Consider the following 26435-nt stretch of genomic DNA (forward strand, 5'->3'; position numbering starts at 1 on the left):
ACGTGACAATGAAAAATATTTGAAAAAAGTAGATTTACATTTACACATGTCGTTCGTCGATTTATCTAATTATTAGATGGGATCGCGAATTTAAAAATTCAGACGATCATATTCGAATAAAATCGAAGGAATAAAGTATATATGTATAATTATAAATATTTGTACATAATACCTGTATTTCATTCATAATGTTACTCGCTCTATGTAAATTTTTCTTAAAAGTGTAAGATTAAATGTCTGGCGAAGCGAAGTGAGAAAAAGAATTCTTGTATTATAATAGGGTTATGACAGGACGTAGGAGTTATAAGGTACATAAAAATTTTTGTAATTATTGAATCGACATACAGCAGACGCTGAGAAGAAAACTGGCTGGCACCGATTGTGTAACGATGGAAAAAACTGATAATTTAAATATCGCGAATTGTAAAACATTGTGCGAGCCTCTGTTATGTATTTTATATATAGATTATACATATTATATATATATAAAATACATATAACTATATATATATATATATATAAATATATACATAAATCAAATTGAATAACTAAACGTTTAGAAAAGAAATCTTATGAGAGGCTTTTTATTTTTATTATTTGTAATTATCTAGTTTACATGTTCACCGTTTCGTACGATCATCGAGATCATAACAATATGTGTAAAGGAATAAAAGAATGATATAATAAATTACTAAATACTAAAAGAGAATTATTAAAATTAAATATAAGAATTATTTGAATGTTTATTCTCAGACTGCACTATACTTTTTATAGAAGCAAGCAAGTCTCAGCGTACCTGATTAAAAAATTTAGTAACAATATTTTTGGTTAAATTTCCGAAAAATTTTGCTATCGCTTTGCCACATTATCATCTACACGTATACATATGTTCTGAAGAATAAGTTAAATACAATAATTACTTTGTATGTTATTTTTATACTTTATTCTGACATTTTGCGATCCAAAAGTTTGCGTCTCTTTAAAATTTGATATTTATTTACTTGTTTATATAAAATTGTGTAAAAATTTATTTACATGTTTTCATCTATATGATTAAATTCGGTAAAAAATATAAAAAACTTTATAAAATATAATAATATTTTCTACTTCATAAAATATAACATTTTCGAATATAACAAAATGCTAAAAAAAAACATTAATTCAACAAATAATTAAATAAATTTTTGCTTATGAAAAAAAATTCATTAAAAAAAAAATAATTTTCGATAAATTTACTTAATAATTTTTATTATATCATAGCGCTAATATCTTTTATCTCTTAAAATTTACAATTTCGAAAAATCTGTCGTAAAATTATAATTTATAAATGTTGTCAATTTTACAGTAATTTTAAAAAATACAAAAATATAAGAGAAATACATATAAAATTACAACGTAAATTATATCTGGAAATAATTATATTTTATTGCTTGCTTCATTATTCACATTTTTTTGTCAAATTACATTAATTAACATCTTACAATGCCACCTCTACATATTTTTATTTAAAAAAATAATTACAAATATTATTGATTTTGTTTTGCATCAATTATTAACTTATTGTGCAGCCTTCTTTTCTTTCAATTTTTTCTTTATTAAAATTATTAATAGTATTATTGTTAATAGTATTATTGTTGTTAATTAAAGTAGAAGAAATTGAGGTGGCAGTAGTAATCCATAAATTAGATGATTGCGTGCATACAGTTACTAAATCAGATATTTTACAATTGTTTGTTGAATATTTTGTACAGAGTTCGTAATTATTTTTATTAAGATGAAAATCTTCCTCACTTTTACATCTTATGTATGTTGATTTGAACACAATAGGTATCTGTACTCTGGATAATCTATATTTAATCATTTTCTGATCACACATAATATGCGAATTAATATTACATTTCGGCTTAAAATGCAAAAACTTTTTCTTTTTATATTTGCACTTTAAACATTTATTATTCATCTTTTTTAAAATTAATAATATAATATCATTTTTATTACAACATAAAGATACTGACTTTTTATTCATTTTTACTGAATCAATTGTTTTATTTTTTTCTTTTGTTGAATTTTTTAATTCATTTGGTGGAATTTTTTCAACTTGCATTGCTTGTGAATTATCTGTTTGGATATAAGTGGATACATAATTAAGCGGATACATACTTTTCTTGTTTTTTGATGTACAATCTTTTTTAGATATAAGTGTAGTTGCGAGTTTAAAGTTCGAATCAAGAATATGAAAAGATAATGATTTTACACACTGAATTTGGATGTCCTTTACTTTTTTTATGCAATCATCACGACATTTTACCAAATTAATGTTTTTCCTTTTATCATTGTCTATTGCAATTTTTTTTCCATGTAATAGAATTACATTTTGTTTTTCATATTGTGAATAAAAATTATCTGTCGGTTTCAATAATGTACATTGACATTTCAAATCACAATATGAATATGAATCTTGTATACAAATATTTTTTTTTTCAGGATATTGTGTAATTATATTTTTTTTTTCTTGAAAATTATAATTTTTTGAAGTATAAATTAATTTTTCATTTATTTTTTTTTTTTCTCTTTTACATTTGTCCATAATAATTAATTGTTCTTCTAATGTTTCTGTATGTTTCTTAATATCTTGTAACATTTGCTCCAATCTCATTTCTGACGAATTAAAAGTTAAATTTTCATTCCAATAATTATCTTTTTTTTTAGATTGTATTTCATTAAATTCATAACTTTGATCATTAAATTTTGTCATATTTTTATTTTTGAATTTTTTAACATTTTTTAGCATATTTTGTAATATATCTAAAGTATTATCAATTGTATTTACACATTTATTTTCACATGTATTATGATCACAATCTTTTGTAGATTTTAAAAATGTATGATTCATAAATTTTGTATCCGAAATTTTGTTGTCAGTTTCATTTTGTTTTATATTTAATGTAGAATAATTGATTTTGTTACAACTTACATTAGCATAGATCCTTTCTTTTTGAAACGGCAAATTTGTAAATTTTTTATTTTCTATTGTATTTTCATAAAATTTATCCTTTTTATAATTTATGGCTGTTTCGTATTTTTGACAGTTTGTTTTGCAAATATTTTCTGCTTCATTAGTACAAATAGTATTCTGAATTTGATTATTTCCTTGTAAATTTCTAGTAATATAAGGATCTCTAAAATAATTCGTGTATAAAAATTTTTTAGACGATGTATAAGTTACAGGTTTTAATAGATTTTCCAATTCTGTAAATTGGAAATTAGATAACTTATTTGTAGGTTTTAATTCTATATTTTCCGTAGTTAATTTTAAATCATTTAGGAACTTTACAGATTCATTTTTCGTAGTCGTTTTCTCGAAATTCAATGACGAATCTTTTTTTTTAGGAACTTCAATATTTTCATTTAATTGTTTTGTAGTTTCCAATTTTATAATAGGAAAACTTTTTGTGGACAATTCCTTACAAAATTCTGCATGATATTTAACAAATTCATTTACTTTTAATCTAGCTTCAATATCATTATCTGCATTTAAAGTTTTTATTTGATCCTTATTTAATATTTCTGATTGTCCTAAAATTGTTTCATTTTTGGAAAACAAATTTATTTTGAATTTGACCAAAGCTTATTACTATTTGATATCATATGAAACAGTGAACTATTATTATTGTCAAATTTATGAAATATTATTAAAAGTTACCTTGATTATATTTTTTTTCATATTGCATTCCTACTAACTGCGACACATTAAAACAATTTTCTGTATCAAAAGCAGTATGATTATATTTTCCATTAAATGAATTAAACTGAGACGTATTTAATGGTTTAAAATCAACTTTCATTGAATTTTCGTTGATTTGAAAAAGTGGTGCACTCTCATCTTGTATCTCTTGTTGCGTATTTTCCTTTTGTAGATAACTATACAGACTGGAATGCATTTTACAATCTGAACGTAAAATTATATTTATGCAAGGAACATCACAGTGATTATGTTTTGCATGATTATTGCATCTGTAGTTTTGCAAGTTTAAATATCCCGAGTGTGATATAGTGACGGGATTTATTATTTTCATTCTGCTTCTTTCAGCCAGTCCATCGTATTCTTTGCTTGTTTCATTCTGCAAATATCTATTGATTAGGATAGGTTAAATGATTTTATATAACCACATTTAAATCTACGTTAAAACTGTCTGGTGTCGAATTTAAAGACCTGCAAATAAAAAAAAAAAATTTAATTGGATGCAAAGATCTTATGAAACATAATTTAAACATAATATTGATAATTTTAATGAAATTTGCAAGAATAAATTTAATGGTTATATATTTAATAATATCCTATATTTATTTATTATTTATTATTATATTATTATATTCTTTAAAATTATAGTATATTTTTCAAATTTCATTAAAATTTCAATGAGTTAAATATTCCTAAGGAATAAAAATATTATTATACGTATATTAACATGGATATTAAATATTTTAAATAGCTTAAAACCATTGAATTAAAATTCATTTATTATTTCTATGCAAAGAAATATGCTATTAAAATAGATGATAAGTCTAATATAGAACATATGCAAATAGTTATACGATCACAAAGGTTTGTTAAAGTTCTTAGGATTATTCTGCTTTGAGACGTCTGCTTCATTATTTGAAACATAAGATGTAAATGTTGATTTTTTCGGCGATAGATCGTGCAAGGCATTTTTCAAACACTTGCAATCCAAGGGAAAGGAATATCGCTCAATTACCGATCGCGCGCCACTATTTGTTTGAGGTTGTTTGGGAATCGCGGTGTAAGGTTTCTTCAGCCAGTCTACTTGCCTGGCAGTTTAATTTTTTATTTTTATCACTTGAATTTCAAAAACTAATGCAGAGGTGGAAAACAATTTATTTGATATTAAAATTTTAATATTTTGATTACGTATTTAGAAAAAAAAACTAGAAATAATAAATAATAGAAATTAATAAAAATATTTAAAGTATATAAATTATAAAAAATATATTATTTAGCAAATTATGATTTTTTTTAGTATAATATAATAAATATTTTTTATTAACTATAAAATTATCAAGCTATCAAAATATTCATTTATATTAAAAAATATAAATAAAAAAATTTCTTCAAGGAATAGTGAAAATCCACCTCTACAGTTAAAATTGCTATTATTTAATTAAATATTTTTCTACCTGTATTTTGTTTCATTTGTTTCATTAGGAAAGTAAGATTTTGGACATGGAACTTGGACAGGTGGATCAGGAGTTTCTTCACAAGGTCTAAAAAAAAAATATAATCAATATTGCTATTTTCAGCTTCCATTAATTAAGATTTTACTTATCTGAAAGTCTGAAAATAATGTGGATACACACCTACGACTTTCTTCTTCTTTTCTCGCGCGATCAAATCTTTCATTTGTAACTTGTCTACGAAGTTCACTAATTTGTTTAGAATACTCAGCAGCTTGAGTTTGATATTGTCGAAGTTTTGTTGATTCTGAAGATCTACAACGTTAAAAAAAAAATTTTAATTAATTATTGATATTACTATGAATTAGAATTCAATAGTTTATAATATTTTAAATTGAGAAAATAAATGTATATAAATAAAATGTTTTTTGTTATAATTTTCAAATACAAAAAAAATTATGATCAAATTTACCATCATTATATTATTCTTTTAATTAACAAACAATTAATAATTAAATTTCTTACAATTTAGTTTGAAGTTCAGACATTTTTTGTCTTAATCTGGACATTTCATTTTGAAGCTCCTGATTAGCAGTTTGCGCAGTTATAGATTCCTGTCTTGCTTGATCCAACAACATCTCAAGACGTTCAACTGTCGCGCGATCTTTAGTCATCTGATCTTGAACGACAGCTTGTTCCGCTTTTAATTTAGCAATTTGCATATCATACTAAAAATCAAACGCAAAATAAGAAAACTATTCTCTAATAATTTTCTAACAATTCACGCGCAAATATTATTCATCTTGGATCAATTCTTTTCTTTTCTTTAAATTTTATTCTAATTACAAAAAATATAAACCTGTGTTTTAAGCGAATCTTTATCATCTAACTGTGCCATAAGCGTATCTTTTTGTTCGTCCAATTTCATGCATAAATCTCTAACAGCAGTTAAATCAGCTTCTGCCCTATGCTTTTGTTCTCCTTGCTGGCGCAACTGTGTTTCCAAACTTGCCACATTTTGAGTTAATTCACTAATCTAAAAAAAATGTTCATATTACTCTCTTTTGTATCAAAAATATATTATCAAAATAAATATCATTATTATGAAAAAAATTATTGACCTGTGTCTCATAGCCTCTTATTAAGCTATCCTTGTCCGCCAATTGTCGTTCTAAATCCAATAATCTATCCCTGGCGGATTTAAGCGCTCCTCTCGCTTCAGCTGCTTCAGATTCTAAACTATGATTATTATTTTCCAATACGGTCGCCTCCAAACTTAAACTTCTAAAGTGATTCAACATTTCTGATCTTTCATTCTCCTGTGGAATAAAAAGAGAAGGAAAAAATGTTGAAATTTTTTAAAGATATTATAGATATAATGACAATATAATTTCAATAAAATCACCTTTCTATTAAGAAGTTCTTCAGCTCTGCGCACCTCGCTAACGTAAGTCTGAAGCTGTCTCTTCAGATCAAACGACTCGCCTCGAGATGTTTCTAATTCGCGTTGCAGATTTCTTACTTCACTGGTAACCGCAGCTAAATCGTCCTGAGTCCGTCGATTTTCCTGGATAGCATTGTCCCGATCGTATGAAACTGTTTGCAATTGTCGTTGAAGATTTTCCATCTCCAGTTGTATCGACCTTAATTGCCGATTCGCATCCGCGGTTTGATCCACGCACATCCTATATAAACGTGAAATAAATAATTTTCATTACAAATTAAAAATATGAAAAAACATATTTTGATTTTTTTTTTATTCATTAAGTAAAATAGATTTATCAATAAATATATTGAAATTTATTCGATTTCGATCTATATTTTTCTTAAACGAAAATTTCTATCTTTATTTTACATAATACAGGCACCTTACCGTCTGCGCCATACTATATCTTTTGATATATCTCCCTCATTTTCTCTCATAAATACAAACATGTTCGTTAAACATGTCACGAAAGATCTATAACATTGAATTCGAAACAGTTCATCACCAAGAGGAATTCCCAACAAGGTTTTGAGCAATCATTTCGAATAAAGAAAATGTGATCGCAAAGCTTGCATTCAAACGTAGATGTACAGATAAGTATAAACGTCACATATAAGAGTGGAACATTTTTCAAACTTGTCACATAGAGCGAATATTACATCAAAATAACGTATCGATATTTAATCCGTATCTATTCAATTATGCGAATCATACGCCATCTCTCGTGGCGCAAGCGCTGTTCTAAAAAGGGGACAAGGGCAGTACGAGCGTGTTGAAGAATTAGGTACCTGTTGCCTAATTCCTTCTTGGAGAAATATTTACGTGGACAGATTTCGTTTCGTTTGTGGATCACGTAACCCCAAAACTGATTTTATTAGGGACAAAAAAGCGAATACGTAAGAAAAGAGCCGTAGAAAGCAGACATTAAGTCACGACATGCAACGTTGCACGTGTTTGTTATTAAAACATTCTGATCACTGACAAATCGCAAGTTTAATGGCTTTCGATTATACGGTACAGTAAATATGTGTCGCAGATGTCGCTTTAAATGATATTTAACGTGTGTCATAATATATCAAATAGTCATAAATGCTATACAATATAAAAAATACTTTATTTCTATTTCTTCGTATATTATTTTTTAATAGCCGAGAAAAACTATAATAAAGAAATTATTCAATTTTTATACATATTTCTTCAATTATGAAAAACAAATAACATATTCTTCCTTTGAAATCATTCATTTATCTGAAATATTTTTTGCTATGATTTCATTCAAAATAATGAGAAAACAAATATGTAAAATGGTCGAAATAATAATAATTAATTCAAATACTTAATATTTGCAAAATATTAGCTTTAGTTCAGAAGAGAAATATAATTAAATAGATTAAAATATTGCAGCATCCATATTTGGATAATCGATTATCGATTATCTTCGTTTCTCGATTATGCGTCTGCGCATTATGTAACCAGTAATAATATGCGGATGCATAGTCGCCAGGATTCAAAGAGAAAAAAACAGAGAGCGACTTGTTCAACGAACAGACTTTCTCTCATCTCGACATCCTTCCCCAACGGCTTCCTTCAATGGTTCGTACCCGTATATTTCCCCTATATGAAAGTGGAAATAATCTCTCAAACACTTGCGTTGTTGACCGAAGCTCGTCACGCAAACATTAGATGTCCATAAATATATTTAAATTGGTTAGAATATTATAAAAGACGAAAAAATGATTTATAAATATCTTTTTACCTTGGTAATGTATAATATAATCAATTAATGTAACAAAAATATGTTTAAATTTTATATATATTTAATATTTTGAAAAATAGAATTAAAAAATTAATCATAAAGTATACGTAACGTAGACACGTAATGAAGTCAATCGATAGCGTACAGCATTCAAAGTAGTACAGTGGATGAAGAATTTGTTTCGAATCCAAATATATTTAATTATTGATATCGATCACTAATCAAAAATGATTATGTGTTTGAAAAGAACTAAATTTGATAATAAAATATATCAACAATATTCCGTATATTTTGAAGATATATATTAGAAATGTAAATGGAAATAGAAAATATTTGCAACTACTGTAAACAGTTGGACAGAAAAATTTATCTATCTATCTCGCTCTCATACTCTAACTGGAGGAAAGTGAACTATTCTATACATATTAAGAGAAAGAGGAAGAGTATATAACATTAGAAAACATCACAAGTTCACGTTTGAAAAAAAACGCTTCCTTAATACTTATTATTATATATTCGTTTAATATAATGCCATTATTATTTATACAAAACTTAATACTGAAATAATTGAAAATTTCGAAACTGAAAAATTATTATTATTTTGAAAATATTTAATATTATATAACATCAATATGATATCGATCGAGTTAAAGAAATTTTTATTTTTAATAAGGTATCACATTAATCACACACACACTTTTATTCCTCTCTCTATTATTACTTTTACTTTTCTAATAACAAAACTTACATTTATTTTAGATATTAACAACCAGATATAATCAAGAATTAGCATTAGAAGGCTATATGCATAAAAATAAGAAAGAAAATGCAGCAATTTATAACATTCGTTGTAATAATGTAAATTCTCGTATTCGACCACGGAAATTCACCGATACTAATTTCCTTCCCGTTTAATTGCCTTAGTGGTAAGAATATTTTTCTTTTCTATTTCCCAGCGAGGTTCACTTTCATAATAGAGAGAATCAACATAGAAAACCTTCAATTTACAGATTACGTTCAATGCGCGTGCATAACAATGTCAAAGGAATAAAATTTTGATTACGACACAAAGAGACAGATTTACGCACGATTATGAATACGCTCAATTAAATACAATTAGACACGAAATATTAAGTATCGCGCGGGTAGATTTAATAAACGTGGCAAATAACTTGCGCTTTCTACGAGACACATAAAATTCAAACCACGCTTTTTCCTCTTATTCTATTCTCTTATACTTTATATAACGATAGTTACTAGAAAGTAACTAGGGGGAAAAAAAAAATCCAAACGAAGGAAGATCCAATTCAGTTTTTTTCGCTCGAAACGAAAATTCAAGGCTTCGTCGATATAAACGACGAAGGTCATCATACGTTGCGTTTCGTCCCGTTAACACGTCGTTATTGAGTAAGACTTTACTTTCATTTTCGTTCATCTTGAAGAATGTCCCTGAAGAAATCGAAGCCGCGATAAAGATATTCCTATTCGCATTTGAATTTCGCTCGTTACGCTTCCAACACTTCTGAGCTATTGAATCTCGATAATTTTAAATTCTTTCTTCAAATTAATTCCTCGACTATTGCAATATCTGTTCAACGTATTTATCGATCTTTTGACTTCAATTATCGTTCGAACGTATATCGAGCTTTGAAATTTTCTAAATTTCCTTTCCTCCATATTGTCTCGTGGAATAATTATTGTGTGTGTGTGTGTGTGTGTGTGTGTGTGTGTGTGTGTGTGTGTGTGTGTGGTGTGTGTGTGTGTGTGTGTGTGTGTGTGTGTGTGTGTGTGTGTGTGTGTGTGTGTGTGTGTGTGTGTGTGTGGTGTGTGTGTGTGTGTGGTGTGTGTGAGTGTGAGAGAGAGAGAGAGAGAGAGAGAGAGAGAGAGAGAGAGAGAGAGAGAGAGAGAGAGAGAGAGAGAGAGAGAGAGAGAGAGAGAGATACATGAAATTGTTCACAGGGCAGAGTGCATCGGTTTGGAGATGGTATCGGGTATCTCGACCAGAATTCTCTATCTGCCGGTGGTGGTGTTTCGTGTCAAAACGAACGCCCTTTCAAAGATGCCGTTCACCTTTTACCGTTAAAGGGCATTGCACGGTTCCTCGAAATGCAGGGAACGTTAGAACGTGAGAAGCACTCTCAACAGGATGCGGTGTACACGAGGGACTGTTGTAATCTTTTGTCTAAATCTTTTACTCTGAAAAAAAATTTATTTATCCGCGATATATAAGAAAAACACGCATATTTCTTCTGGATAGAATTTATCAAGTTGAGTGAAAAGGACAGACGGTCAAGTTTGTTTACGCCGCAATAAAAGATTGTGCTTTTGAGAAATTATTATATATTAACTTTCTAGGATATTCAATATTTATATATTATTTTCTAAATGAAGATATATATATATATATGGTTGGTTAACAAATGGTTGCATCAGTTCAATAAAATATTGATAATTTTTTCAAATGTAAGTAAGGATAAAGATAAGAATTTTGCTTGGTAAATGCGAAGATAAATTTCTTGTAAATTCCTTGTTTTATTCTAGGACAGATAAAAGAGAGAATTGTAAATATTATAAGATGGTGGGATTACCAAAATTAAGCTGAGTCAGAGAAATTAAAGAAATTTCGTCCAATTGATTCTTAAGACAGAATTTATAGTTTGGTAACGTGTTACGTTAGTTACGTAGCTGAAAGTTGTGTAATAAGCTGGTTTGGAGAAAATGAAATTTGATACAGCTAGGAGATTCTGAGATGGGCAAGTGGATGAAAGTTTTTGACATGAAATTCAGATTTGAAAATATGATAATACTTGTACATTGTCAACATTATTGAGTATTTTTATATATTGAACATTTTTAATCATTATTTAGTTTCATTATTTTCTTGTTAAGAATTATATGGTACGTAATACTTATATATATGTATATACATGTATAAAATATTATGTAAAATCTATACAAAATTTTTAACTTTCCAAATTATAGCAAGCACATAGAGAACGTTATAAGAAAGTAACAAGAAAGAAATATCACAACATCTTTATAATATTTCCTGGCCATTTACAACTCATTAATTTTCTAAAAACAGATATTAAATTGTTTCCGCTATTTTATAAAATACCGTATAAACTACCGAAACGAAAGAGACGGAAATAAAAATTACTCCTAAGTTCATTGAATTAAAGGAAGAAGACAAGAATTTAAGTATATCATTATATAAGTGGAAGTCAGATCTTTTTTAGAAATTACTTTTACTTGCAATAATCGGTAAAAATAATCTATTATTTTGGTTAAAACTTTCAAATACAGCGAATCATTAAATGAGAAAAAAAAATTTTTTAAATTTAATAAGTAAAATTTACTTAATTCATCCTTTTAATAAATTCTTAATCCTTATATATTTCAAACGCCGAGACAATTCATTCCTTTCTCCTAACAGAGTTAAAGATGTTGAAAGATTTCAGTTACAAAGATAAGAAGTTTACGGACATCCGCATCCGAGGATCTCGAACAGGCTCATCAACAAGTTTAATACTCGCTGTAAACCGATCCTGATGCTGACTTTCATTCTTTTCGAATTAAGTAACGCAATTCGACGAAAGCGCAATCTTACAGCGACGAATACGACCTTTCAAAGGTGAAACGACAAAGAAAGTTTGAAATTCGATATAGCACGAAAATATTGCAGTTGGAAGTGTTTACATTTTTTGCTCGCATTCGTTTCATGCTCGTCCACAGTTGCTGCCTTCTTCTTCTTAGAATTCTTTTATCGTTTAAGCGCAATTACACGAGTCTTATCTGTGACTATTATCAAGGGCTACTCGCTTTAAAAGTGGAATATTGTCGCAGATATAATAATAATAATAAATCGTAAACGGAAATATTGGGAAATTACATTCGAGCATGATTTCATTCCCATTGTACGTGGAACGTTACGAAAGCCCACGCACGACAGTTTATTGCCTACTCGAATCACGGAACTATTGCGGATCTGATTCTCCCTATGGAACCGGATGGGGAATTCCAACGAATAGAAACCCGGAGATGGCGAGTACGTGCAATTGAAGAAGACATTTATTGGAGATAATATTAAAAATTTGTTTGGTAAATCTCCCATTGCCAATATTATCCGAAGAGACAGGTTGCATTTGGTAAGCAGATTGAAATTCAATTCCTTAGAAAGGTTAAAGGAAAATGTGGATATAAATATTCTTAAGATACACAGATGGAAATAATAAAGTGGAGAGTTGTAACTAGAGACTAACAAGCGGAATAATGAATAAAACAAAAACTCGACGAGTAATGTACAGATGGTAGTATAACTATACTAGTATAATAAATAATAAGAAATTAATAGAGAGTTGACAGTTGGTGAATGGTCAATAATTTACAAATACTAAAATCTAGCGAATAACAAAGTAATAAATAAATTAGCAATGAATAAATAATATAGATATTGAAGAATTAAAAAAAAAAAATGACCAGTGAACAATTACAAAATAATGGATAAAAATATAAAATATTTTAATTATAGGAGGGGGGGGGTAATATTCTCTGTATCCATTTTTCCTTTCTTTCTTTCTTTCTTTCTTTTTTTTAGATAATCATCGTGAATAGAAAGGACTAAAAAAAAGCAAGACGATCCAAGAGATTTTGCTCTCGTCTCGGGTAAGTTAGGTAACAGCACGAAGCCGCTTTTGAGGTGGTTCGAAGCCAATGTTCAGTCTTTGCGCGGTGCTCGAGCCAACACCATCGTTTCGCGCATGCCTCGATCGCAGGATGTCAAACGACCGTTACAAAAGAACGCGGTGAATTTTAGTGAACATTCTGTGATGTGATTAACGGAAAGCTCTTCTTTCCACCCGCCTTCGCCATGAAACATTCATCGTAAGTCGTCACGTTTTTAAGAGAATTGTTAAGAGAAAAAATAAAATAAATATATTGAGATCTTCTCAAAAAATAATATCACGAATTTTTACTTACAAAGTTTACAAACGTAATAATTAAATACATATAAGTGACATATATGTGTAATAGTATGAAGGGAAATAATAATGTAAAAATTGTGATGAATGAAATATACGAGATGTAGAGAATTCTACAGCATTATTCGTAGTAGAATAATACGATAATATCGACAAGAAAATGTACAATTAAAAAACGAGTGTACTGTAAAGAGATACTGGTTGGTGTTAAGAAATGTAATTATTCCTTCCTGTAACTTTATGAAAGGCAATGCTAGTTACTTTCTCGGAAGAATTTCGATTTCTATAAATTATTTTCCACTTGCAAAAATACTTCCCTAAGAAAACTTTTTTAAGAATATACATTTAATTAATATCATTTAAGATACAAACAAGAAATTTATTGTTACAAATCATATATATATATAAAATTATTTTCTCCAAAATTAATCCAATGTTTCTATGAAAAAATTTCCCCCAGAAAATTCCCCCGTTACTTTTCCTCTTTTTGACAAATAAAGCTTGTTTACAATGAAGGTTGCATAATGCTTCTATCCTGGAAAGGTCAATTCGACTCTACAACACAAATGTCACGGCTTGATCTTTGCAAAGTGGGATCAGAGATCAATTTAATTTCAATGGTTGCGTCCTCTTACATAATCTTAATACCAGAACGATTTAAGTAGGGCGCAACGAGATGCCTCTCGGATAGCTAATTTAGAAAACAAAGAGGCAAGTTAATAATTCGTTAAATTGATTTAGAATCGATATAAATAATTATACAGATATATTTTTCATCGTGATGAATGAAAGTAATAATTAAAGTTTTGATCCTTGAAACAAAATGAGTGATAAGAAAGTTTGAATAAAAATTAATTTCTTTTATTAAATTTAAGAGAAAATTGAAAAATTGAAACTGAATTGCAAATGTGTATTATATCGCATATTCACGAAAGCATAATGATTGTTAATTAAAATGCAACATAGAAATGAATCGTCGCGTATTAACACATTTTTTTTTTAAAATATTCATAATCATCAAATTAAGATTTCTTTCTCAGCGTGTACATGTCTAATAGTTATTAGAATTTACAAAATGGAGAAATATATTTTTTTATGTCTTATAGACACGATATTAAGATAATTAAGGTTAAGAAATCGCGTTTCTAGACATTTTTAAACGAATTAAAAATATGAGGCAAATTTTTTCAAATTTATTATTCTCTTCGACGAAAATGAAATATTATTTGATGAAAATATTTTTTTTAATACGTTTAAGTTATTTTTATCGTAAAATATTTCGAGCCAAAATTATCTTGCTTCGATAACTTGTCGATAAAATTATATTACTTTCTTTAAGATAATATATCTATACATAATCGAAACAATAAAAATATATTTTAATTTTACAATTTGAAGATTTCGTCGTTCTTAAAATGTTTCAAAGTGATATCTCTTCTCAACAATTTCATCAATGTTGAAAATTATTTCGTCCAAATGACCGACGTAGCTAATCGTTACATTTCAACTGCGCGAATAAGGAGAAAGTCAGTTGGCAATGAAAGTCCAAAGTTAAACAATTATATGTCGATTCTTTTTTCGAAGATACATACACACACACTTCACACATATCCTAGGAAATCCAAAAAGAACGGTGTATTCCGAAATACGACTCGTCGTACCGGCGATGATTTTTATCGTGCGTCACTATTATTGTAAACGGGGATAAAAGGTGGACTAGAACGCGAAAAAGTGTATGAAACAGCGCATCGAAAAATGAACCAATGAGAGTTGACGAGACAAAACAGTTAGAAACGAGCGCTGCGATGATTGTCAAAACAGATACTAATAATCGCAAAATAAATTTCTCGTAATATCTTTCTGTAAAATTTTAGAATTTTTATTTGAAAATTTTGACACTTGATATGAAAAACAATTTTTTCGAATTTTCTTTCACAATTCCTTTTAAGTAATATTTGAACAATTTCCGGTTAAGATAAGAAAAAATTTGAAAAAAAATTGACGCGATCATTTCGACGGGATGAAGCGGAATTGCAACTTTTGAGTTCGAGTGAGAGAATAATTTCATCCGATTTATTGATCGAATAATAATAATATATGTTAATGAAGAAACAAGTGACAGAAGAATCATACCTATAAAATCTGTCATCGTTGCGATCCAAATAGCTGGGGTAACCTTTTAAGGAAGTCATTGTAATTGTTTCTTCTCGTAATAAATGTTACCAATAATTTCCTAGCATAACTATCACCACTTTTAGATAATATCAAATTAGATAGAATGGAAGGGATGAGCCGAACACCCACAATAATTTTATACAAAATATCGCCGTCATTATTGTAAACTGTGTTGCTATAGTTACACATTTTCTGATGTTCAACTATTATAATATTTGAACATATTAATTAGTTCAACTACATATTTCGAAAAATTTGAAAATATCCTCGTCTTATTTATTTCTCAAAAAGGATATGAAATTTTATCGTATTTGAAATCACTGAATTCGCATATCAAAAAATCTACGAGAGATAATAAGAAACGAAAGAAAGTGATTTAAAACATAAATTATAAATTCCGGTTTTGCGTAATCACGTTTAAATTCTCTCGATTGATAATTACAAATGAACATAGTAATTTATCTAAAATAAAATGAAAGTTCTGACGTAATGATCTTCTCCATTTCTCGAGACAAGTAATTAATCAAAAATATTGACTCTCTACGAATGAACACGTGAATCAATGTTACGTTTAATAAATAATATTCTTACTTTTCGTTTATGAGAGATCATTACAGAACGCTTATTTCATAAAATCTTAAATCTTAAATGTTTCTTTTTGTTCATTAATTTTACGCGCGAATTTCTATCAATAAATCTTGAAGTTTTATTTCATCTAGCGCGGTATTTTTGTAGCTCGCGACATCTAAAGGATTTTTGGCAAAATGATTTCCGAGGCAATTATTTCAATACAATTATTCTACGATAAATTTTTCTGCAATCATGAAAAGAAGAAAAGGATTACTTATTTATTTATTCTCTTTACTATTATTCTTTATACTATAAAAAAAATTATGTTTCAAAAAATATTGGTCTAAATATAAAATTATAAAATTTAAATATATTTCATATCTATCATATATATATCATATTTGTGTACGAAGAAAATACATATACGTAAGTATACGTAAATAGAATTTGCTCTATAGAATCCACCTCTAACGCTCTCACTTTTTATTTGCGAGTAGTCATACCAGTTTAACAATAAGAAGTCATAATTATACAGGAAAAAGGAAGCGCGACATTCCGTAACACGCACTAGTTCTCCTTAACGAACTTGTTCAAATTAGAACATAAATGAGAAATAATCCAATTTTTTATTTAATTCATATTTTGACGATTTGAAATTGTGATGTATTTCATAAAAATTTTTCAAAGTTTTTTTTAATGGATGGTTTGCATGGGAACGAAAATCATGATTATGAATGAAAATACATGATTAAATTGGAATTCTCAAAATTTTTACTTCTACTACCATTTATGACCCGCCATTTCTACAATTCTAATATAATGAATTTTATTAAATATAATCACTGTGATATAACATGATTATATGGCTTTTTATTAAACCATAAATATTATAGATCTACTTGAAATATATCCACAATTCAGAGATAATAAACGAAGAAAGATATAATTAATAAATGGTAAATGATTAAATGATCAACTAAACTCGTTCTGTTATTGCAATGGAAAGTCATAGAAGAAAGCTTGCCTAGCAACTATTAGGATCTATAACTGACAAAGTTTCATACATCTTTCCTAATGGCTTCCTTGATTTTGGAAGAAAATGCGTGAAAAAATCATTGGCAATGGCTTTGAAAATTAAAATCTTCGACGATTTCATCAAGTAATGTGGAATTTTTTTGATATTTAAAAATAAAAAATGCAAAAGTAATTTAGAGTTTAAAAAAATACATAAAAATCAATGAAAACAATTTATACATAAAATAGGAAATTTTAAAGAAATGTTTAAAAAATATATTAACATTAAAAAAATGTTGAAAACATTATTTAAAATAAATCATAAAAATTTAGACAATAATAAAAAATTATTAGAAAAAGAATTTTTCATATAATTAAAATAGTTATTTAAAAGTTCATTTATGTAGAACAACTTCATTATTTTCAAAATATTATTCAGAACAATTTGATCTATCCACAAGTGGATAAAGTATCATATATAAATATATAAATATATATATATATAAAAGAGAAAAAAGAGGAAAGTGTTTTTGCTTTAACTTGCAATACTTGTGCGTCATATGTACGAGATGGTATTCTTATTCTACATGCATGTCGTCATCTCAAGCCCTACCACCAGGGACAATGCCATTGCCATAGTGAAACAGTGAAAGTATGGTCATTTTATTTCTGTCGTGCTTTTGCTCTTTTCTACCGGTACCCTCGATCTTGACATATGTAGACACAAATACGCGGCAATATTTTCTATCACAATCTCATTTCTCGGTTTCAGATATTCGAACAAACTGAAACCAGAAACTAGTGACATAATTTTTTTATATTTTTAATGACGGTATTTTCAAATATTTGTCATTACATTGACTGATTGATTATAAGTAATAATGTATATATATGTATTATTATATATAATTTAATCTAGATAGATTCTTTATAGAGATACATCTATATATTATGAATATACAAACTTTAAATTATCTTGAAATATTATCAACTTTAAATCTTATTAATTTGCTGTTAAACTATTTTATATGTTTTATTTTTCAATTTCTGTATAATATAAATATTATTCACACTTATTCTTATATAATTGTGAATATATAGTTTTTCAAGAATTTATAGAGTTAATATATATATAAATAGAAAAAAATTGATAATAATTTTGAATAAAAATTGTTGTAATATATTTTTCATTAATATGATAGATTATTTTAATAAAAAATTGAAGATTGACTTGATATACTATTAAAAATTATATATTATTAAAAATCAGTAATATAGTGATCTAATAAAAATGAATAATATACCTATTATTGAACTATAATGGAATGGGCTAATTATAGAATTCTATTGTGAAAATATAATTTGTTAATTATAAGTATAAACCTAACATCAATTGCATTAAACACTTTATATATTAATATGATTAATATGATACAAAGTTTGTTTTTTTTTTTTTTTGATATCATATTTTTTATCATATTTTTATATAAATCATTTCATTCAATTTCAATTAAATATAAATTTATTAAATTAAACATGTTTTAGTGCATTACGAGATCTATTGTTAATAATTTGGTTCACATTAATGGTTCGTGTAAAATCTGCGATAATGCCTCCTCCATGGGCAGATCCGTCAAGCAATCCTTGTGCCGCTCAACCACGTGGTTGGCAATTGTTATTTTGGCCGCCGGATGGAAAGTGTTACAAAATATTCCAGGCAGGTGCTGCATTTTCTCTTTACAGAGTCATTGGAGTATTTTTAATAGAATGTACATTAGAGAATCAATTTTTTTTTTATACTTCTTTTTTTTTTCTTTTTACTCCATTAAAATAAACTATTGAGTGTTTATGCTAATTATTATGTTTAATTATTAATTTGATTAACAGATTGGGGCACCATGCCCTGAGACAATGGAACTAAGTCCAGCAGCAGGTGGAGGTGGGACTATAGCTGAATGTAGATGTCCTCCAGGAACTGCACAATCTCCTAGAGATGCGCTATGTCATAAGATATATACAAGAGCATCTTGTCCAAAGGGACAGTTTTTTGCACCTGTTCCAGAAACGTCTGGAAGATCTAGGTATTATAAGATACATTTGAAAGTAAAACTCAAGTTATTCTCAAAAGTATTTCTTGAAAGTGAACATTGTACTGAGAGTGATTGTCCGACAGATTTTTATTACTATGGAATAATAAAAATTACTATTGATCAATCATTCTTAACTTTTTTTCTCACTTTTAATTTAATATTCTTGAAAGCAACTTTCGAAAATTTTATTATCAAATGTATTCGTAACCCTAACTTTCAAAAAATAAATATAACTAATATAACTAATTTAAAAATTGTGTATTTTCTAAAACTTTTGAAATTTTGAAAACTTTACAGAGAGAAAAAAGAAAAAAAAGAAAAAGTAGTTGTATAATTTGAAAAGATACAATATATTAAATTTTAATTTTTTATAATACTATATGTTTTTTAAAATATTGCATAATTTATGTTAAGATCTTTATAAATAAAAATTTAAAAAAAATGTTTTTTAAATCAATATTTTTAATAATTAAAAAAATAATTAATAAAGAAATAATAGAACTAAAAATATCTAAAAATATTATTTTAATTCTGTATAAGGTGGGGTGTATGTCATGATCCAGAACCATGCAAAGAAAAAGGAGAAGTCTATTGGCCTAGGGACAATAAATGTTATCCCAAATTTAGCAAAGGACCATGTTCAAAAGGAGAACTTCTCACCGTAGACGAAGATGGATTAACATTATGTTCTTGTTCTAAAAATGGAGAACTTGGGCGATATCATTGGACAGGTAATGGCGGTGGTTGTCATGAACATTATACTAAAGGACCATGTACAGAACCAGGAGAATTATTTTTACCGGGTGGTGTATGTGGTTGTCATTCTAAATTACCTCACTACCATGAACCAACTGGAATGTGTTATCAATTAGGTAAAATAATTCGAAAATATTTTTAAATGATAAAAAATATTTTAATTTTGTAATATTTATTATTACTTTATGTTATTGACAAAAATTATTTATTTCTTAATAGGTGATATTGGTCCATGTTTACAAGGTCATCACTTTATTGTAATAAATACAATAATCAATGGAGAAGAAATTCGTGCTAAGTGTGTATGCAAACCAGGTCATGTTCTTTATAAAAATGGATTCTGCTATAGACTTTATACAAAAGGACCATGTGAAAATGGTTACATGTTAATAAATTCGACGACTTGCATTCCTGTACCTTGCACACGGGGACGATTATATTTTCCACAAGAAAAAACATGTTACAAAATAGGAACGAGAGGACCATGTCCGAGAGGACAAATTGTTTTGTACGATTATAATGTACGACCATCTATTGATGGAATCAGTTATAATGGAGTATGTGGATGTATAAATGTACAAAAAGATTTGGAAAAATGTTTCGAAGAAACTAATGACAGTTGCGAATCTACACCAGGAATGGTAGAAATAAATAAAACTTGTTACAAATTATATACACAAGGACCTTGTACTGCAGGAGAATGGTTAGTTGCACAAAGAATGCCAAAACAGAGTTTATGGAAAAATGAAGAATTAGAATCAAAAGCTAGATGTGAATGCAGACCCGGATATAAGAGAATTACAGATACTTTTAAAATCTCTGAATTAGAAAGTAATAGTCTTCTTTCTTTGGGTGGTTGTCAACCACCTACTGTAAGTTTAGCAAAGTTTCTCAATGAAAAAGCGAAATCGATAAACTTTTAAATGAATAGAAGAACTGAAGAGATGAGAGACTATGAATAATAGCATATGTCAGTGATAAAATGCATTTTCTTAAATTATTATTTGTAAATACTATTGTACAAATATTGTCTATAAAATATTCTCAAGAATCTCATGTGTATATCATAAGAATTCCTATTTATTTAATATTTTAGTGCTATGAAATTTTTGTTTTATGCTTTAATTTTATTTTAAATTTTATCATATAATATACTGCTATTAATATTATAAAATATAAGAATTATTATATGTAATATCATGTAATATCATCTCAAATGTTTGGTCAAGTATAATATTTAAATATCATTTTTTGTCAATATTTTGTAAATATATACAATGTATGACTTTCAGAATATTATGATTAATGATAAAATGATCTTCAAAAATATATCAAATTTTATAAATATATAAATATACTCACTCATTTTTGTGTTGTAGATCACGAATTTGTTGTTCGTTTCCTATTATTTGTTGTCCTTTTAATGCTATTTCTTTTTCTAAAGCAGCTATTTTTTCTGTCTTTTCATCCAATGCCATCTAATAAAAATTATTCATTAATATAAATTTATCATTAAATATTTTATGATATAATTATATTACTTACCAATAACTGATCTTTTTCATGATCTAAATGTGTCATATTCACTTTAAGATTATTAATTTCTTTTTCTAAATCTTTTATTTGATTTTCAAGTTGTAATTTTTGTCGCTCTATTGTTTTATTACGATCCAATATTTTATTTAATTCGCATTCCGATTGCGTTAATTGATTCTGAGCATCTCCCAATGTTTGATCCGTTTGATCTTGTAAAGCGCTAATAAGTTTATATATATATATATATCTAATATTACTAACTTAAATTAATTTAAATAAGTTATTACATTATAAAATATACTTAATATTAAAATTTCTATTATATTTTATAAAATTTTTAACTTAAATAAATAAAACTTAAAAAAATAAATAATACCGAAGTTGAAAATATTGTGTTCTTTGTGTTCCTAATTCTTGTTTGGTTCGTCGTAACTCTTCTCGTAGATCTTGTAATTGATCTTCAAGTCCTTTTATAGTTGCTCTTCGTGTTCCTTGCGTAAGTAAAAGTTCTTGTCGTTCCTTTTCTATCTGTTTCATTCGAGTTTCAACATCAGTCAAATTTTCTCTTAAATGACGTTGTTCAGATGTATGTGCTTCCGTTGCTATCTAATTATCAATATAATACAATTTTCAATATATAAATATTTACATAACATGAAAAATTTATCTATAACAAAATTCTATTTAAAATTCATTTTTGACTTCATTTTTAAACTATCAATTTTATTGTTAATAATTTGATAATAATTAATAATTGTTAATAATATTAATATAATATTTTAGAAAATTTACTTCAATATTTTTGGTGATTTATAAAAACAATAATATATATGGAAACATTAAAAATAAAAATACTTACCTTTAATCTTTCACGTAATGCATTACGTTCTTCAATTAAACGATCGATATCAGCCCGTGCAATATCTCGTTCATGTTCCAGACGTTCAATAATATCCTAAAAAATATAATTTTTATAAATATAATTAGATATTAAATATTAAATATCTTCTATTATGAAATAGTTTAATTCTTATTTTAAATGCAAAAATATTTTTTAATTATAAAATAATATAAATAATATTTACAGAAAATTATTATATAATTATTCTTACCTTTATCTTGCTATCTTTTATAACTAGAGGAGAACAATTACATACAATACCACGTTTGCAAACATTGCAAAGTCGATGTGGTATTTTATGTTCATTTTTATAAGTATGTAAATGTGTTTCTAAATTAGTTTTTTCACGACATAATTCTCTTTTCTCTTGTTGTAATTTATCCAATGCATTTTCTTTTTCATTTAAATGACATTTTAATTCTCGAATTCGTGAACTGAAATCAACCTATTTTTAAAAGCAAAAATGAAATAAAAAACTTTTATAGATCATCAATCAATATTAAATAAAAGAAAACTATATAAACTAAAAAAAAAATTATATTTTACGTGATCTATTTCAATCATTTTATTGTAATTATCTTTAATATTCTTTTTATTCGTTTTTATAAAAATCTCTTTCGCTTCTTAATTGTTCAATCACCTGTTGCAACTGATAAAATAAATTCAAAATAGTATACTTATTTAATTACAAAATAATATACATACATTTGTTTCAATATCTTTTCCATCTAATTGTTTCAATATATTGTTATGTCCAATATGATTTACATCTTGAAAAATCTTTGTTTCTTTATGTATCTCTTGAAAATCTATATTATTTTGTTAATAATTATGTAATAATAATTATATTTGTAATAATTTAAAAAAAATATAAATAAATATGTTTTATAATATATTATACATAAATATATTACATTTTATATTTTATAATTTTACCTTTATTATAATTATTTTTTCTTCCTTTTTCTCTAGTTTCATTTGTTCCATTGTTATCTAATAATATATCTTTTGTACTCATTTGCTCTTTTAATAACTTATTACTATATTGTAATTGAATAATATCTTGTTTTTGTTTTTCATTTTCCTTAGCCAATCTTTCGATCTCATCATTTAAATTTTTTTCTACAATATCATAAAAAAATATTTATTAACTCTATAAAATTATACAATTATACTTTTTGTATATAATTATATTTTACTATTTATATAAAAATGAAAAAAGAAAATTCTATATACCAATTACAGTTAACTCATTTATTCTATCAGTCATTTGCTTTTTTTCATCTAAAGTACATTCCAAAGTACGTTGAATATTAAGTTTTTCTAATCTACATGTTTCCAGATTTGTTCTCAATTCTTGTACTTCTCTATGCTCAGTAGCTAATTCATCTTCTAATACATGTACTCTTGTCGTTACATTCTCTAATTTTTCCTATATAAATTTAAATTTTAATAATAATATATTTAAATATAAAATTTAATTCTTAAAAAAAATTACAAAAATTTATTTACCTGCAATTTAGAAACTCTTTTATTATTTTCTTTAACTGTTGAGTTACAATCAGCTTCTACTGCTAATGCAATGTAATCTATGTCTTTTAATTCCTTTTCCAATTCCTCATTTCGATCAGCAAGTTTAAGTGCTTGAGCCATAGCATCATGTTGTTTGTTTAAAGCTTCTATATGAACATGACATAACATAAATAATATTAAAAATTTTTAAATCTTATATCAAAAAGAATATACATTTTTATACCTCTTAATTGCTGCTCTAATTCCAATTTTTCTTGTTGGAGTATTTTTAATTCATCATTTACATTATCCGATATTACATAATTATTTTCTGTTTTTTTATAATCTTTAGAAACAGCTAAATATGGTCTACCTCCTTCTAACATTTTCTTCAACCGTAAAATTTCTTTTTCTTTAGTAGTCAACTATAAATATGTTTTTTTTTGCAATATATTTATATTCGTAAATTTTAAATAAAAATTCAATATTTATATATCATGTAATATTATTTGTAATTAATAATAATGGAAATATTAACTACTTTTAAATTTACGAAATTCATGCAATTCATGCAATGTAAGCTCATGCAAATGTAACTAACAATAATATACCTGACTTTTTAATATTTGTATATTGTCATTTTGTAAAGAAAGTTCTCCTTTTAAATTTGTTACCTCATGACTCAAACAATTCATCTTATGATCTGCCATATTTAATAAATCAATAATTTTTGGTTCCACAATGCTTAAATTTGGTAATGGTGTAAATTTAATTCCTGTTTTTGGTAATGGTTCACTTTCTATAACTGGTCTTCGAAGTGGGAAAACAGAACGTTTCTTAGAAGCTGTAATAATAAAAAATAAAATTTTTAAAAATTTATAAAAATTTTTAAAAATATATTTTAAAATTTTGAATTTTAAATATTTAAAGCAATTATTGTAATAAAACCAACTTATTATATCAATTTTTTATCAATTAATTACATTTGAAATATTTAATATTTTAAATTACAAAAATATTATAAAAGAATAATACTAAATAAAAATTATAATAATATATAAATTAATATAATAAAAATTACCTAATCCAACATTGCTAATAGTTGGTTTTAAACATTTTCCTTGGAGTTCCAAAATTCTTTTTGACTTCTTAGCAGATTCAGTTTCTAATTCCTTAATTCTATGTAAATTGCGAGAAGATGATAGTTGAAGATCATTACATTCACGCTCTAATTTATATATTTCTTTCTTAAGATCTTTAATTTGCTTTTGATGACTTTCTTTTTCTTTTATCAAATCTGAATGAAGCTGGTTACATTCTTGCACTAGCCTTACATTATCACATTTATAAGGATCAATTGTTGATTGTAATTGAATATGTGCCTATATTATAATATGTAATAAAAATATTCAATTATATAAATCATATTATATAATTAATTTTTTATATTAAAATTATGCTAAAATATCTATTATCTTTAAATACTTTTTTATTATATCAATACATATATATTATAAAATCATTATTCATTGTTTTATACAAAGGGTGTCTTAAAAGATCATGATGGTATATTTACTTGGTATTTTATTCATTCATAATTAACATATAAATAACAATTAATTTTTTTATCAATTATATAAAATTTATATTAAAGTTAACAAAAAAATAAATAAATAAATTATATAAATACAGACCTCAATATTTTCTTGAGCAATATTTTTAAAATGTTTCAAGCTTTCTGTTGTTTGTATCAAATCAGCCAACAATTTTTCAATTAGTGGAAGTGCATCAAATGTAAGTGCTTGTTTATAGCCTAAACTATCTAAATGTTTACGAACAGTTCTATATCTTGTGGCTATATTATATTCATCTTCCGTACTCATTTTTATAAATTTTATAAGCAATTTATTTTGTTATTTCAAAATAATATAAAGCAAATAAAAATTTTAGATCTTATTCTACCATTTTAAAAATAATTATAAGTTCACATTTTAAAATATAATTATTTATAATTTTTAAAATAAAATTAAAAGCGTTTTATTATATATATATTATATATTTTTTATATATTATTAATAATTAATAATTAATTCTTTTATATAACCAAGACATTAAAACAGCACAATATGCGCTGTTGTCAACTTAATAAATTCATTAGAAAAATTTTATCTTTAAAATTAATATAATTTTTTTTTAAACACTTGTATTATCTTCCATCAATTGCACAAACAATATTACCCATTATTACACTTTTCATAGAACAAAAACGCGTCATGTAGATACAAATTATTCAAAAATGTTGCCAACATTACAGAATGTATTCTTAATTTATACATATATGGATTTTGATCAAAATTATGATAATTAAATAAAAAATTTAATAAAAAATTAAATAAAAAAAAGCACTTATAATATATTTTTAAAAATTCAAACAAATTATATAAAATATGATTTTATTATTAAG

General features: G+C 26.1%; 3 protein-coding genes and 2 long non-coding RNA genes across 10 annotated transcripts; 3 read left to right on the forward strand and 2 right to left on the reverse strand.

Annotated features, from left to right (window-relative positions):
* Positions 1–1400: 1400 nt before the first annotated feature.
* On the reverse strand, positions 1401–4076 carry LOC113218866 (MATH and LRR domain-containing protein PFE0570w-like). Its single transcript, XM_026441408.1, has 2 exons — positions 3758–4076; positions 1401–3627 (listed from the first exon to the last, which is right to left on the reverse strand). The coding sequence occupies exons 1-2, from the start codon at positions 4074–4076 to the stop codon at positions 1553–1555; spliced, it is 2394 nt and encodes a 797-aa protein (XP_026297193.1). The 3' UTR covers positions 1401–1552.
* Positions 3831–25903, reverse strand: LOC725707 (centrosomal protein of 135 kDa). Of its 3 annotated transcripts, none has more exons than XM_006570959.3 (20): positions 25666–25903; positions 25053–25353; positions 24646–24815; positions 24216–24396; positions 23972–24138; positions 23696–23891; positions 23396–23581; positions 23165–23268; positions 22671–22904; positions 22418–22513; positions 21935–22164; positions 21568–21778; positions 21385–21500; positions 6599–6878; positions 6315–6512; positions 6053–6229; positions 5719–5921; positions 5377–5508; positions 5197–5283; positions 3831–4213 (listed from the first exon to the last, which is right to left on the reverse strand). In XM_006570959.3, the coding sequence occupies exons 1-20, from the start codon at positions 25852–25854 to the stop codon at positions 4159–4161; spliced, it is 3513 nt and encodes a 1170-aa protein (XP_006571022.3). In that variant the 5' UTR covers positions 25855–25903; the 3' UTR covers positions 3831–4158. The 3 variants fall into 3 exon arrangements, with proteins under 3 accessions (XP_006571022.3, XP_026297149.1, XP_006571021.3); XM_026441364.1 differs by having other exon boundaries at positions 24583–24815; XM_006570958.3 differs by lacking the exon at positions 5197–5283 and having other exon boundaries at positions 24583–24815; positions 25666–25902.
* Positions 7139–10192, forward strand: LOC100576696. The gene is made up of 4 exons (XR_120572.3): positions 7139–7693; positions 8084–8272; positions 9195–9361; positions 9446–10192. It is a non-coding gene; the product is annotated as an uncharacterized LOC100576696 (long non-coding RNA).
* Positions 10330–12327, forward strand: LOC102655049. The gene is made up of 3 exons (XR_411924.3): positions 10330–10898; positions 10977–11333; positions 11418–12327. It is a non-coding gene; the product is annotated as an uncharacterized LOC102655049 (long non-coding RNA).
* On the forward strand, positions 12984–21073 carry LOC552058. Of its 4 annotated transcripts, none has more exons than XM_006570955.3 (5): positions 12984–13319; positions 18722–18893; positions 19064–19257; positions 19807–20138; positions 20242–20945. In XM_006570955.3, the coding sequence occupies exons 1-5, from the start codon at positions 13306–13308 to the stop codon at positions 20943–20945; spliced, it is 1416 nt and encodes a 471-aa protein (XP_006571018.1). In that variant the 5' UTR covers positions 12984–13305. The 4 variants fall into 4 exon arrangements, with proteins under 4 accessions (XP_006571018.1, XP_016768283.1, XP_006571017.1 ...); XM_016912794.2 differs by lacking the exon at positions 12984–13319 and adding an exon at positions 16554–16588 and having other exon boundaries at positions 20242–21073; XM_006570954.3 differs by lacking the exon at positions 12984–13319 and adding an exon at positions 16863–17321 and having other exon boundaries at positions 20242–21073.
* Positions 25904–26435: the final 532 nt, after the last annotated feature.

The sequence above is a fragment of the Apis mellifera genome, linkage group LG6, assembly GCF_003254395.2.
Source record: "Apis mellifera strain DH4 linkage group LG6, Amel_HAv3.1, whole genome shotgun sequence".
NCBI classification, from domain to species: Eukaryota; Metazoa; Arthropoda; class Insecta; order Hymenoptera; family Apidae; genus Apis; species Apis mellifera.